Below are 16193 nucleotides of genomic sequence, written 5' to 3'. Positions count from 1 at the left end.
TGTACAGAGAATAGGCATAGAAATCTAATACTTATATAAATTGCAATCGAAGCGCCTCTTCGCGGGGACACTTGGAATCAATGGTCGATGGAAAATACATGCAAAGAGTAGCAAAGGATTGATGTAGGTAGAGGATTCATATCAGAACAGGCGCAAAAATGGATTTAAACGTTAAAAAATTAGTGAAAGATGCTGGTGCTGCGCTTAGTAGAGTCGTACAGGTAAGAAGTGTTTAATATAATAATTCAACGAATTCATGTTAATAAGAAAATGTACTAGTTAAGATACTTGTGGCTGAACGCTGTCATTTCTGACATTTTGTACCTTTTTTCAGTGAAGAAACATTTCGATGAAATAATTATTACTTGACAATTACTATTTCATTTAATCTCTGTGAAATTATATATTTTGTAATAATTTTTATATGTGGTACGTTATGTGTATGCTTTTATTTGTAATTTTTTTTCTAGAGATTAAATTTAATTATTATTGAAATGTAAGGTTAGTAAATATATAGCACATTTCAATGATTGTTTCTATACTGTGCTATTTGTTAATTTCCTTGTTTGTAGCAGTATCATTCTAGAGCGATATTGCTTATCTTAATAAAATTCCTTAATGTATAAGACTCCAGAATTGTTTAAGAGTTGTTGAAGAGTTTAAGTAATTAATCATTTGATGACTCAGAATATATCAAATAAATTAGGATGACTAACACTTGTCATTTTTAATATTTATGCCAATGTCATCAAAATTTAGTCAAGATATATTTTATTGTTAAGAAAAATAGAAAAAATGATAAAGAATTAAAAATTTATTTGCCTTAATTTACTATAATGTTTAAAATTTGGCTGTAGTTGACAGAAGAAACATTGGGAACATCAGAGAAAACTGAATTAGATGCTCATTTAGAGCACCTTGCAGATAGAGCAAATGCAACTAAAACATGGACTGAAAAGATTCTTAGGAATATGGAGGCAGTACTTACTCCAAATCCAGGTATTATAAGAATATTATATAATACATTTAAATCATAAAGCTTTACACATATTTATGCAATGTATTTTTTTACAGGCAATAGAATTGAAGACTTTTTTTATGAAAAGATTGATAAAAAGAAACCTAACAGATTGAGCAATCTAGAATATGTAGGCATGGATATGATAGAGGCAGGAAATGATTTTGGTCCAGGAATTGCTTATGGTATACAAAATTAATTTATTTATTACCATCGCTCTGTAATTTTATATAAGTTTTAAAACTTCTGCTTTAGGTAGTGCATTAAATAAGGTTGGACAATGCCAGCAAAAGTTAGGACAAATTCAGAGGAATTTCATTAAAGATTCTGCTAATTGTTATATACAACCTTTAAGAAAATTTTTGGAAGGTGAAATGAAAACTGTTACCAAAGAAATGTCAATATTGGAAAATAAACGGTATGCATTTCATTTTTTTCTGTACATTTAAATATATATTGTTAATATTACTAATTCTTATTCTCAGATTGGACCTAGATTCATGTAAAAACCGAGTAAGAAAAGCAAGAAGTATGCTGGGTCAGCAGAGTGTAAGTTTTACTATTTATCATTTTATTTAATTATATACACTATATATTTACTATGTGCTTTGTCCTATACATTGCTGCATCTCATAGGAGACTGGGGTATCACCCGAAGTATTACTTGATCAGGTATTAGTGGAGTTGATACCTTCAATGATTCAAAATTTGCGACTAGCTCTGTACTCTTTTAAATACATGTTTAATTTTTTTATAATTTTATATTTTTTATTTAGTTTTGTAAAAAATGGTAAAATTTGCAATTACAAATGGATAGGTTTAAAAGTTTCATAAAAAAACATTTTATGAAACTTTCATTTGTAATTGCAAATTTTACCATTTTTGTTATAACGATGTTTATGCTAACCATACATAACTTTCATTGTAAAGTTATGCTGTAAGTTATTTCCATTATCTGTCATTTTATGTTGCACAAACAATTTTTTATGCTAATCAGATGCAAGGAATAAAACTCTTTATTACTCTACTCAGGCAGAGAGGGAGTTGAGAATAGCACAATCGGAGTTCGATCGTCAAGCAGAGATAGTGAAATTATTGCTGGAAGGTGTTCAAAGCTCTCAGGCTGGGCACTTACGTTGTTTGCATGAATTTGTCGAGGCACAAGCGCGTTATTACGCTCAATGTCATGCAACAATGCAAGATCTTCAACGTGAACTTGCTGGGTAAGATGACAAACTTTTCTTTAAAAGTTTTTTCTTCAAACATTGTTTAATTATCCTGCACTGACCTTGTACAGCTATCCCACTCTTTGGTGATCCGAGTGAGTAATGTCTAATAATTATTGGATGCTGTGTCATATATGACACGTAAAAGTATTTAGGATAAGCTTATAGAATCATTACTCATTCGCAAAGATCATCATGTACAATATTCTACTGCTTAAAATTCTGCTCATTTTTATAAGCCCAATATATGTAATGTTTTTTTTGTTTGTTCTAAGTAGCAATTGTAATCTATTTTATTTATATGCTTCACAATAAAAATGGTATCTTTGTTTTTGCTCTAGTCCTATGCTTCTTATACTTATTCACTCCTCCGATGTATTCTTTCTATTCTTTATCTTTGCCTGCATGATTGGGATTGCAGGACGCGTCAGCCGAGTCCTTTGCTGCGAGTCAACAGCGAAGATGTGATCGAGCTAACACCCTCACCTTCACAATCACAAAATTCCTCTATAAATCCACCCCTTTCTGATTCTACTTATGTTACTGCTACCTTTGAGACGGATACTTCGAATGTTTAGCTTTACAAATTTATAATCGCGTTTAAAAAAAAGGCAATAACTACTTCATAATAATTGTGATCTAAAATAATAAACGGAAACTTACTGCATTTCTTCTTTGATATATATATAGGTATATACATTAACAAATACAATTTTAGAAGTATGTTAAATAATTGTTAGTCTATTATGCTGCTTTAAAACTTGTAACTATCAGAAATGAGTGAATAAATTATCTCTATGAAATGTTTATTTACCGTTAATGAATTTTGTATAGTAAAATAATAGCGATTCAGCTACGAAAATAATGGAACTAGGAGAAGAATTTTGTTATGTACATTTTTTTCTTTTTTTAAATATTTTCATACTTGAGTCAACATCCAAATATGCACTGTACAGCTGATTAATGTTTGTTCCTAATGCATGTTGCTAAATTTTCTTTAGTACTAACAATGTATCTGTTAAAAGGTATTGGGATATTCTTTCTCAAAATTTCGTTATCTTTCGTTTACTATTATCTATGTTTTCCTATTTGTCAAACCGCTTATGCTTTCATATGTGTATCAATATAATTTATCAATAATTTTAATTATTTTTATTCATATGTATGTAGCATGTAGATTATATAAAATCCTAATGGTAATCAAAATTCCTGCATATTTCTTACAAAATAAAGAAAATTTCAGTATTTGTAGTATTATCAAGTTTTTTATGTTGAATTATATAGTCTACGAATATAGTCCAAATTTTAAATGTTAAAAAAAGTTTCTCATGTTTGCACAAATAGCTGATTTACGTTAAAATGCATGTTCACCAAACTCAACCAAATTGTAATTTATCCTACCCAGCTTATCTGGGGGTCCTTATCTTCCGACTACCCAATCAACATCCAATGTATCAGGAAATGACGATGAGCAACTAGCAAGGGTATTATGTGATTTTTCTGCGACAAATTCTGAAGAATTAAGCGTCGTGCAAAATGAGGTAACAAAATTTGTGATTTAATTAAGAAGAAGCATGTTTGCAGCATAGCCGTACAAATGGCATGAAACGTTATTAAAAGTGAGTTGCATTTATTAGTTCAATTATATTTATAAAAATTTCGTGATATCGATTGGAAATATTTTATAATTTACTTACGTTAATTGTACGAACTTTTTATTCCCTTAAACTCAAACGTATAATAACGTATAATAAAAGTTAGCGCATTTCTTAGAATTATATTGTATGTATATGAATACATATAAAAAGTTGTGCATTTTAAAATCGTCAAATTTAGTGCAATATAAATGCGTTTTTGGCTTATATATAATAGGAAAGATGTAGTAGATAACACATAATGTTACTTATATAAGAATTTTCCATGATATATTGTCATATAGTTTAAAATTATTTTATATATAGTTTAGATCTTTTTGTTTTTATAATGTATAAAATAAAAGTAGAACATTTGAAATAGTGTAAATAAATTCTTATAGTTTTATGTATCATAGAAATGATACAAGGTATTACAAAATAAGAAGATATATACTTATATACATTGGGATTGCATATGATACTCAGTTACCTTAAGTCTCTCTGTTTAAAAATTAGCACTTTTATATACCTGACATTAAATCTCTAAGAAAAATTATGCATGATATATATATCTATATTTTTTAGTTATAAGTTTCACAAATGTATAATTTTCTTATTTTTGTTAAATTTGTTTTTGGTGTTTAATATGTCTGTTTGTTCTGATTTCATTTGTATATTTGTTTACGTATAAAGTATTGTTATGTGTATGCATATAGTAAAGCACATATAAAAAGACACATGTACATTTATTCAAATTTTGCATGTATAAAAAATAAATTGTCATTCATTCTGTTAAATGTATTTTATTTTTCATAGCCTTAAACATGTCTTAGCAGATTTTGACCTCTCAAGTCTTAGCTTTTTTGAAGTTTGGTAGATTTTTTTAAACGAATTTATTAATGTTATAAAATTTTATAAAATTCAATTATCTTGTAGGTAATTACAGTTATCGAGATACCCGGCAATGAGGAGTACGTAATTGGTATAAGTGGAATAAGACGAGGAAAAATACCCACAGCATATCTAGAATTAATTGATGTTGGTCAACGAAAATTCAGTCAATAACTTTAATGCACATTCCTTGCATTTAAATGCTTCATTCTACTTTCAACTTTAATTGCAATTGCATTATGCACTATAAAATGTTTCTTCCACTTCGTGCAATTAATGTAAAAAATAATTACCAAAGTGTGATCAATTGTGAAACTACATTTCTCGGAGTATATATTTCCTGCTCCTAAAATCTACATAAATAATGCAAAATATTCTAACAAATGCATATCAAAGGAGAGCAGTCAATTTTTAAAATACGAGAACACGATTATATAATACGATTAGTTAGAAAATGTTTCCATAATTGTAAATCAGTTGTTGTTTAAAGTGAAAACTGTATTCTATAAATATTAAAATCGCGATATATACTAATAAACGTTAATATTGTCTGTAATAAATATATTCTTCAAAATAGGTGCCACTTATTCTTAAAATGAAACCCTTAATATCGTTTTATTAATTTATTAATAATCAAGAAAATATAAAATTATTTCTTTTTCGATACACCAACTGTACGACCGCGACGACCCGTAGTCTTTGTGTGCTGACCACGTACACGCAAGCCCCAGTAATGACGTAAACCTCGATGAGCACGAATCTTCTTCATTCGTTCCAAGTCCTCACGAAGTTTTGAATCTAGATACGAACTGGTAAGCTATAAAATATAATATAATAATTGCTATTTTGTAACTTCTTTAAAGATTGAAATGAAAAGAGCAATGTAAGGAATGTAACAGTATTGAACTTTATATGTTGCATGGTAATTAATTATTCGACACACCATTCAACTTCAATGTTAAATAGCAACCTATCATGCAGTTTCTCTAGCACAAGCTACCATCTAATCCATACATAAAGTTCATATGGTTAGTCGTGAAACTGTGCATTACATAGTTAGGGATCTCTTATCTTTTTCGTCATACATACCTGTGAATATTTACCATCAACAATATCTTTTTGTCTATTCAAGAACCAATCTGGGATTTTGTACTGCCTAGGATTAGCCATAATTGTTACAATTTTTTCAACCTGATAACAAAAAAATATAATAAATATTATAAAAATATGATAAATCTTGTTTATATGACATTATTGTTAAATTAATTCTTACTTCTTCCTCTGAACATTCTCCAGCACGCTTATCTAGATCGATATCAGCCTTTTTCAAAACGATGTTGGCGTAACGACGACCAACACCTTTAATTGCTGTCATAGCAAACATAACTTTTCTATTACCATCAATGTTCGTGCCCATGACACGAAGAATGTGTTGGAATTTCTCTGGAATTACAAGCGACTGAAACATAAATTTGAAGTAATTAGAATAAAATCATTTTGTATGTAACTCGCACGCATTAAGATTATAACGTGAGATAACCTATAAACGTATACTGTCATCAGTTAATTGTTCCGAAATTTATTTTGATATATCATAGAAAATAATATGGGAACATGAAAAATATAGTAAAAGAAAAATCAATTAACTAAAGAATCTTATATTATATTATAATTCTTGGAAACAGAAGACATAACCAAAACATTGAACAGATAACAGAATATTATTTAACTATCTTTGAAAGTTAAAAAATATTTTCTTAACCGGATACACAAATAATCGTTCTGTAATTTTTTAGTTAAAAATTTATGAATTTTGCATAGGATTCTCTCTACAATTAAAGATTTAAACTTCTCATACACGAAACTTACCATCTTGCTACAGTGACTGCCACAGAAAGAACTAAAACCGGAACCGCATCCAAATCCTTTTTCCTAGAGGGCATTGGTAATCCATTATTAAAATTGAAAAGTATGACTAAAATGAAAATATATTTTAAATTATTGTAAATTAATATACTTAGTATTTTAAATAATTAAATTAAATGAGAACTTTTTATGTAACGAGTATAGAATGTACTTTTATCAGAACGTTATTTTATAAAATTGACAGTTCTGCATTAATATTGTTAAAAATTTATAATTTTAAAAATTTATGATTTTTGTTATTAATACATAGTTATACATAATATTAACTAATTCTTTTAAATTAAAATTATGTACCTGTTAATTTAATACGATTAGACTATACGTTGACATTGTGTGGCAGTAGATGGCACTCTTAGTATTACGTTTATAAAGGTTATATGCATGTAATGTAAGATGGAGTCATTATTGCAAATAAGTGCATGTATTCTCCAATTTTATAACACATAGATATAACACATACATAATTTCTGTTATACTAGATTATAAAACGTACTAATGAAAGGATAAATAATAAAGTGGGGAGTAAAAGTTATACAAAACATTAGACTATGCAATGAGTTTTTGAGTCACGAAAAGTTATTAAAATCCACCAGAAATATAGTACATACTTACTTAGAATACTATCCACATTGCGCCTGCGTGAACTTCGATTGGATTTAAATGAATATACTGAAAATGAATATTGTTAGGAAAGATTTCGAGCATAGTGCAATAAAATCGACCTCGCGGGTATAATTTCGATAACTCAATAAAAAACGAAGAACTGAAAAGTAATCGTGTATGTAGGAGGATTGCCGTTTTCCATGGGATACGATTTCCTGCTTGGTTTTGCAACGTTTGCCTCCTTTCATCCCCGGATCCAGGAGGGTGGAACAAAAACGAGCGTCCAGAGGGTAATAGGGAGAAGAAATTCCGAGGTATGATACTCCTCTGATTCGTTTTACGACGGTCGTTTCCTCGAATTAGGACGGAATAAGAAAGAATTCGTGAATCCGCTGATTTCGACCAACCCCTCTTTTATCCTGTTCTCTCGGATATACACGTACATCATATAAATATGCAAAAGTTCATGTATGTAAATGCACGACTATTTGCTGAAACGGAAGAGAGATTTTACAAGAGAAGTTGGTATACTGTTTGTTATCAAGATACCAATGCATGATACCAAATTAAATTGAGGTTATCTAACTTTTTATTTACAAAGTATATTTGCTCCCTAATAATTTATTCTTCTTTCTTATTCTTTTATTTTCAGATTATGTAATAATTATAAACATCTATCTATAACATTTTTATCTATAAGATGATAAATACACATAAGTCATTCATTTGAACAATTTAATAATTTGCAATTGTTGAAACAGAATTATTTGTAATTTTATGATTAACTGGTGAGAACAATTCATTTTAAATGATAAGACTACTACATGAGTCAGAACATAAGGTAGATCATGCTTTCTTTTACTATACATACGTGTAGAATGTGTATACGTATGTATAGAAATGTTTTTTAGAAAAGTTTATTTTATATTAAACACTTAATTGGCTGTAATATTTTTGAATATCTCCGAACTGATTTCTTTTTGATCCAAGAAGCAACATAATTTTAATTTCAATACGGGAATGAAAGTCAAGACCACAAAGGTCCGAAAGTGTTAAGCGTTAATTTTCCCGTGAAACGTGAGATCGTGATGTTTGTGACGAATAAACGGGAAACTAACCGTTCACCATTCCAATAGCATGAACATTGAACGATATAGAGCAACTATAGTTACCAGCACGTGCTGACATATGGGCTTTAGGGCTTTGTCGATATCCAGTGGTCTCTTTGCGGGGGTGGTAAATGGTATGTCATCGTGTTAAATGGCCCTGATGCCCACGAATCCATTCAAGGGCGTATCTTTACCAAGACTCAAAACCAATTCTTGTGGCTAATTTCCACCGTTTATACGTTTAATTGCCTTTTCAAGCCACCTGGACTACTAGCGCTCCATGAACCGATCTCGTTCAATGGAGTTTCAAATTGTAACGTTTACAATTTCCTAGAATCCATTGATTTCTATTGTTACTCGAAAATACAATATTATATGTCACACCATCATCCATATTGTATCTTCTCGACTAATCTGTCCATTACTTTATTAATTTTATTATTTTATTAATTCATTATATTCATTAATATGTCCATTAATACTCCATCTGTCTTTTATCTTTAGACCAAAGTTAGAATTATAATTCTATTAGAAGAATTATAATTTAATATAATTATTAAAATTTAAGGAGTGAAATATCTAATATACTAAATTGCTATATTTTTACTTTATCTCATATCTAAGGGATGAAACATCTAATATCCTAAATTGGTATAATTATTATCTTATTTCATTACAATCCTAAGTATTTTATGAATACGGTTCGCAATTACGTAGAGTCAAATATAAGTTATATTTTTATGGGCAAAGACCGGAAAAGTGGGATTGCTTCCACGGTACGAAAAAGGGAAATCTACAAAACTTTGTCAAATACGTTATAATGCGGTCTTATGACAAATGGATTAGTCATTTCTCCTGACGAGCAAGGCTTAGGTGCATATATCATCTTCCATACCTGGGTTCTATAGTCAAAGTTACTACCTTTTTCTCAAAAATACTCTTTCCCATTGATTATTGAACGTTCTAATATTTCTAGTGTTATTCCTCCTTCAGGAAATTGTGGAATATAAATCATGCTCGTCTTATTAACAACTATTATTTATCGCAAATTACTCCCAGGACTAATTACTCTTTACTTTAAAATTTTACTATTTTGTGCATTCTAGTATCTATTTATTTTCTATGCAAAAATAAATATAATTTGCAGTCATATGAAATAAGATTTTTAGAATTTCTTCATATTAATAATTATATAGAATTTTCGAAAATTTATTGTATGAAATTTATGTTTTTCCGAATTTTAAAAAATTACTTTATTTCATAAAATGTTTTTTTTTTCTTTTGGTTTTTAGAAAATTATTTTCCTTAGACGACGCGTCTTGTAATTAACATTGTTGATTTTATTCTTTATTTTTATTTTTATTTATTATCGATCTTACCGTTTAGAAGTTAATTATACATCTTAACGACGTGTTTTCGTAAAAGTACTTTTACCTTCTAACGGCAATGATAAATTCAAATAAATAAATCGGTTGAGAGAAAGCAGCTGCGAATTTACGGTCCAGCAACTTTCTACTCCTCATGGAGGTATGATCGACAATAATGCATAGTACAGTAGATTATCGTGTCCAAATTGTGACCGTGACGAAAGTCAATTACCTAGTACGGTACGATTTTCAGCAGCCTTGTGGGTTTTGTAAGAGCCACCCGCAATCTTTATCGGCAAACAGGAACTCGTAAATTACGGTAGGAACATCTCAATGTCAGCAGGACCCTTACTTCACATTGTCTACGAGGTACCGACGTGTTAGGCACGCACCCTGAATTTCAGTTAGTTTAAATAGCTCTTTCAGACTGTGAAAGAGTAGGGAGACCGACATAAGAGCTACTTTCCTTTATCAAATTTTCATCAAAAATATTATAATCAATCTTCAAATATCTATTCAAGAATTAAAATCAATATTTCACTTGTTTAACTGGAAATACTTCTATATTTCCGATAATTTCAATCTTCAAATTCTAAAACACAGCACTTGCTTGTTTGAAACTAAAATCCAAAATCATACAATTCCAGAAGCTTCTCTTTTCAATCTTCTAGTTCCAAACACGAGATAATCAAGATCTTGTTTGATCAAAGCCAGAATCCAAAATCACGTAACTCCAGCTATTTCTCCTTTCAGTTCGTAAATTGTAAAACACTACTCTTGTTTGGTGGAAACTAAAATCCAAAATCATACAATTCCAAAAACTTCTCTTTTCAATCTTCAAGTTCTAAAACACAGATGTTGTTTAATCTAAATCAAAGTATAAAATCATAGAGTTTTATATAGCAAGTATTTTCGCTTTCTTTATTTAGTTTTTAAAGCGACTGTTTGAGAGAATCACGTCTGTCTACACGTGATTTCATTCGGTTCCTTCATCCTTTCTTCTCGGATAGATACGTTTCCGCACACACAGTGATAACACTGATGTGTATACCCTGAACATAGAAGCACGTAAGGCTGTGGCGTCGGGACGCAGGTGGCGGCGTTCAAAGCCAATTATGCGAACGCGCCCCGACGTCGGCGTCGTTCTCGCAAATCCCTATCCTCGCGTTTAAACCTGCGGGAGGAGAGCTCCAAAGCTGGGAGCGACAGGGAGAGTGGGAGAGAAGTTTAACTTGTCTACGCTATAACGGATTAACGGCCGCGATTTATTCGCAAGTAATTGCTTCCGCCCTTTAATTAACTCGCATTTATTTCACGTAATGGCGACCGCTTGCCAGCCGAACACGAACTTTTCAACGGAAGTGCTTCATGAAAGAAGTCTACGCCCATGGAAACGCGTTTCGAGATTCTACATCTTTTACGGATCAGTCGATATCTGTAATTTCTTATGTTTAAAATTTTTTCAAAGAAACTTTGAAAAAAGTGAATCAAGTTTAATATAGAATAGGATTTTCAGGTAGATAGGGTTGATTTCTTGTTTTGGTTTTTAAGAAGGAATTTTATTATAATTTTCGTCGATATAATTTTTGTGTAATACAATAAAATATTCTTGATACACTCGATTTCTTGTAGTTGAGGTATTTTTAAAGGAATTTGACTCAAGTTTTAGATTAATATAGGATAAAATCTTCGAGAATATCTTCGTAACATTGTCATGATTTTGAATTTCATTGCAACAGATTGCACAGTTTAGAATAGAGTTTTTTAATTGGTCCATTTCCTTCTGATTGATTCTTAGTCTTTCGTTGTCCAGTGTCTTTTAAAACTAAAGCTATCAAATGCTACAGATAATTTTGCAATTATAATAAAAAACATATAGGTACTTTTAGCAAGATTAACGTTGACTTTTCCATTATCAATATATTATGAGCATAATAGTGATACTGCAGAGAGTAACACTACAAAGTCGAAAAAAGGATCTCATTGTAACCTGTCTTATAGTTACAGATTACGAACCATTTGTTCTCTCTATTCCAAACGACATTTCTGCCAATTCAGGGAACGTGTTTCATACATGATTCTATCAAACTGCTTGCATATCATGTTACAAAGATAAATTGCAGAAACGAAATTATCAATGAATGAGAAGTAGAATTCGATTGTGAATATGGTACCATTAGAATGCCAAAAAAAAAAAGGAAAAAAATAGGAACGAGATGGAATCTTGGGCGAACTGGGGACGGCCAGAGACTCACGGTCGCCATTTCTAGAGCGATAAAATTTCCTGGGGGTTGACTCTTATCTTTCCTATTATCGATAGTTGGCGAAGGACCAATATGGCCACAACACGGTTGCCATGGTTACATCGGATGTAGTTGCCTCAGGAACGGGGATCCCATCATCCGTGCCATTATCATGCTTTGCTATAAATAACAAAACAAGCTACTCTCTCATCTCGCTACGAAGACTTCTCTTTCATCTCTAACCAGTTCCTGCGAAGAATTATGTTTCACCGTGATCACCAGAGAATGAATTACGTCCTCGATTCAAAACTCCAGCAAATTTGTATAAATTAAGGAAGAATTATTATGCCTTTGATTCTGAAGAAAATGTCCTATATATGTATATATCATAACTTCGAAATGAAGGAAGTAGAAGAACATTTCGTTAGATAAAATTGAAAGGATTTCTCAAATGTCACAGTTAAATTTACTTAACAAAGTACAAACAATTTTGCACTATTAAAATTGAAATATCCATTAAATCAATTTTCCTCAGACCTAAGTAAATTCCAATACTATTTGTAAATATTACCTCTAAAGGTCATTACCCTGTGAAGGAACAGGGATGTCCCTTAAACCTTCAAGATACCCTTTGCTCTTTCTATTGTTTTCTATTCATTAGTCTATTCTACTTATATCTCTAAAGTTATCATTTGGATTAATTATATAGGAAACTTTTACATATATTTTTCTTCAGTCCAATTTGCCCATCTGCTATTACGCGTGTCGTATTTAAATAAAAAGAACGATATATTCTTAACCCCAAGATAACACGCGTGTCAAACGAATACAGTTTCTTCATGGTCCCTATCTAAGATGGTCGGTGATTAGAAACTGTGACCAAATGCCTGATGAAACGAAGTAAATAAAGTTCGAGCGGTGTTCACGCGCCTGGCAGACGATTCAGCCATCGCTGTAGTAGATCGATTGCGAGAATCTCTTCCGGGGGTGCTCTTTTAGAAAATGAAAAGGCCGAAGGGCGATGATATCGCTGACGAGAGCCGCCGTATTGGCTGCCACCCAATCCAATTGGGTTGGCATACTCCCTCTGAACGAGTGATAACAGTGCGTACCGCCATGTTGGCTATTATGTGCCCACCAACATACGAACCTTCGTTTCACCCTCTATGAGGGGTTCACCAGATAGATAAGGAAGCTGCAGTGCCGTAATCGACTGCCTCCGTAGCTCAGACTTCCTTCTACGAAACGCTTCACACGTTCAAAATTTTCGTTCGATTTAGTCAATTATTTCCTCTCTGGTAGTTATTTTTAATGGAAATTCTTAGCTACTGATATTTTCGTAAATTCCCGTAAATCTCGGATACCTTGGAATTAAATCTGTCAATGAATGCTTGATTAATGAATTTATTTTTCTATAACTCTCTCTCTATAACTATTTGCTTCTATGTGTCTAAGAAATTGTAAAATGTGAATCGTCAAACCGATTCATCTCGTTAACGCATGAGTTTTCGAAGAAAGTTTCTTTCAATTTTGAAACACTTTAAAGGTTCAAGCAATTCTACGTCACAGTGAAATGTGGAAGGTCCAGATAAACGAAGACACATAGCAATTGCGGCTCGATAAAGCCGATCCTGGTGGAATCGTGAATCACGAGGAGCAGGGTGGACGGTAGACGGTAAATTTATCGTTTTCTACGTTTTCTTTCCTTCCCTGGACCGAACACTTGATATCTGGCAATTGTTCTGTCCTCTGTCGTTCCTTTCAACGCGAAAAATAATCCTATCATTCAGCAGTTTGAACGACCACGATTAGGCACGATGTTTTAAGACAAGTTCCTTTGGATCTTGTTCCTATTCAATTTGTGCTTCACTTTGTTTTTCTGTTTCATACGCAAAATATTTTTTATGAATTGGTTTTCTGCAGAATCTGTTCAATTTAAGTTATTGTAGAACATCGTTTAGTAACAAAATTTTAACAAATAAAAAATATATATACATATTTTTACAAGTGTCCAGAATAATTTTCGACAAAAAAGAACTCAACAACAAAATACATTCCTTTTATGAAAATATTAATAAATATCTAACAAATGGTAGTAATATAAATATAAATAAATTCTTCATAGAAGATCGTCAGATAAGAATATTTCCAGCACTGTGAAAGCTTGTAATCGAAATTCTTTGTCGGAGGATAACGTTCGTGCATAATGTGTCTAAGTTAAAGCATAGTAAAGAATACAAAACGTTTAGTGGACAATGGTTCACATAACCTTGACACAATATTTTGACGCTTCGTCCTTGCAAGGATAACGAGTATCCTCGACCCGAAGGTGGATCCATAGATAATTCTCGAAAGGAGAAAATCTTGACTGCCCGACACTCGTACCTGTGGAAACTCTCCTAGGAATTCATCTTCGACTTCTTTCCGATGTTGCAGATTATTTCGCGTCTCCCGGGGAAGTTGTTGTGACTCTTTGAGATACTGTTTTGTCAACGAATATCTACTCACATTTAGAATAATCTGTTGGAGAAATTTTTCACTAATTTCATAGAAATTATTCCCATTAAGCGAATAATTAACAAGTATCATAAGACTATGATGTTGTATCATACCCCTTTACCTCGTCGATATTTGGAATCGTTGGTGTTTAAAACTCGTATCGTTAACATTATTTCGTCCATTTATTGATCGCTGAGTGTGATTGACAGAATTATTAAATGAGCATTTTGATAGAATATTTATTTTCATCGCAATACTTTAACTATAATCATAATATACAATAATGAACGTACAAGGAGCTTTAAAAAAAAGGGGATACACCTGACAAAATTTCAAATGTTCGAGGAGCGTGGGTAATGTTATTCTGTTATAGTTAGTTGGTATTTAAACTCCGCTTGCATAGTAGCACTTTACAATTTACTTTAGATTAAGTCCTCCGAACTTGTTGACTTTTATTATCCTCATTTTCTATTTTCACGCTTCTTTAGCGAAATTGCTTCTTCAAACAAAACTGTGAAATAGAACAATCAACAAATTTTCGACCTCGATTGTACATCTTTTCTAAAATTCTCAGAGTCAACGAATTTTGAATTGAAAGCTAACTTTCGAACTGGGATGGTCGTTACAAAAAGAGAAAGACAGTTGGCTTACAGAGTTCGTCCTTGGAATGATCTGAGTTTTCGAATGTCGTGAAAGAAGAGTCAAATAGGAAAACTGGGTTGGTGTGTCGAAAGCATAAATCTTCTTTCCAATCTAGAGGACTCGGTCAATATTTCCAAAATATTTAACAGCCTCCCTGTGGTGTTGGCACGCGCCACTTTTCGATTCAGCATGTAACCTTCTTTCTCTTTTCTCGTTCTCCGATGTTCCAGAGAACATTTTTTGACTTAAAAGGTTACTTTTGTGACGATAACGAATACTGGTCTTTAACCTAAAGATCCCGAAATCCTTGACGAAAGAAGAAAGTTTTATTAGGGTATAAATACGTCATTGACCAGTTCAAAAAACATTTATGTTGTTCTTTTATCTTGCAACTGCTTCCTATTTAACGTGCTTCCGAATTTTTAATAATCTTACAGCTACTGGTTGTTAGTCACATTTTTACGATTTTTCTTACTAATATTTAGATTTTATAGAATTTACAACATTTTGTATAGTGATTGATAATGGTCAATTATAGCAACGTTAGTTAATTAACTAACTAAAATTGAATTGACTCATGTTTTAAGAATTAAGAGGGTGAACCATCTTTAGGCGATTAAATGTAGGTAAAGTTTGGAATTTCTTCTCGTAAGTAATTACATGACGAATAGCTTAAATTTATTTGTATGGTATTAAATGGTATTCTCGATGATAACTAGGGCATTTAAAATAAAAAATTCTCCTTTACTTTTTCTGTCAAAAAAATCGTTTCTCGCTGTCCAAATATTTGTGCTATTCTAAGTTCTCAAAAAAAGTTACTTATCAAGGTCTCTAATATATCATAATCGTTCGTTAAATCGAATGTTAAAAATTTTCTTCAATATAGACATTTCTCTCAGACAGATTCAAATACGAAATTTATTTGGATACTTTTATGATTCATTGTACTATTTCGTACTGTGAAGTTTTACTAAATCTGCATTTTTCTCATGCATTGACATTTTATTTCAGTAAGAAAGTTTAATCAAACGAGAA

The 16193-nt window shown here is 31.4% G+C and overlaps 2 protein-coding genes across 8 annotated transcripts; one reads left to right on the top strand and one right to left on the bottom strand.

The window, feature by feature from the left end:
• Nucleotides 1-59: 59 nt before the first annotated feature.
• On the top strand, nt 60-5347 carry Endob (SH3 domain containing GRB2 like, endophilin-B). Of its 7 annotated transcripts, none has more exons than XM_072013677.1 (9): nt 60-221; nt 858-999; nt 1075-1203; nt 1274-1436; nt 1504-1567; nt 1655-1690; nt 2051-2241; nt 3650-3785; nt 4815-5347. In XM_072013677.1, the coding sequence occupies exons 1-9, from the start codon at nt 159-161 to the stop codon at nt 4941-4943; spliced, it is 1053 nt and encodes a 350-aa protein (XP_071869778.1). In that variant the 5' UTR covers nt 60-158; the 3' UTR covers nt 4944-5347. The 7 variants fall into 7 exon arrangements, with proteins under 7 accessions (XP_071869778.1, XP_071869782.1, XP_071869784.1 ...); XM_072013681.1 differs by lacking the exon at nt 4815-5347 and adding an exon at nt 2316-2339 and having other exon boundaries at nt 3650-3786; XM_072013683.1 differs by lacking the exons at nt 3650-3785; nt 4815-5347 and adding exons at nt 2316-2339; nt 2666-2738.
• A 30-nt stretch (nt 5348-5377) lies between these two features.
• Rps18 (ribosomal protein S18) lies at nt 5378-6258 on the bottom strand. The gene is made up of 3 exons (XM_072013685.1): nt 6043-6258; nt 5859-5960; nt 5378-5586 (listed from the first exon to the last, which is right to left on the bottom strand). Exons 1-3 carry the CDS (start codon nt 6235-6237, stop codon nt 5419-5421), a joined length of 465 nt encoding a protein of 154 aa, XP_071869786.1. The 5' UTR covers nt 6238-6258; the 3' UTR covers nt 5378-5418.
• Between the last annotated feature and the right edge of the window lie 9935 nt (nt 6259-16193).

The sequence above is a fragment of the Bombus fervidus genome, chromosome 12, assembly GCF_041682495.2.
Source record: "Bombus fervidus isolate BK054 chromosome 12, iyBomFerv1, whole genome shotgun sequence".
Classification (NCBI taxonomy): Eukaryota; Metazoa; Arthropoda; class Insecta; order Hymenoptera; family Apidae; genus Bombus; species Bombus fervidus.
Note: the sequence above shows the minus strand (reverse complement) of the source record. Positions and strands in the feature narration are given on the sequence as shown.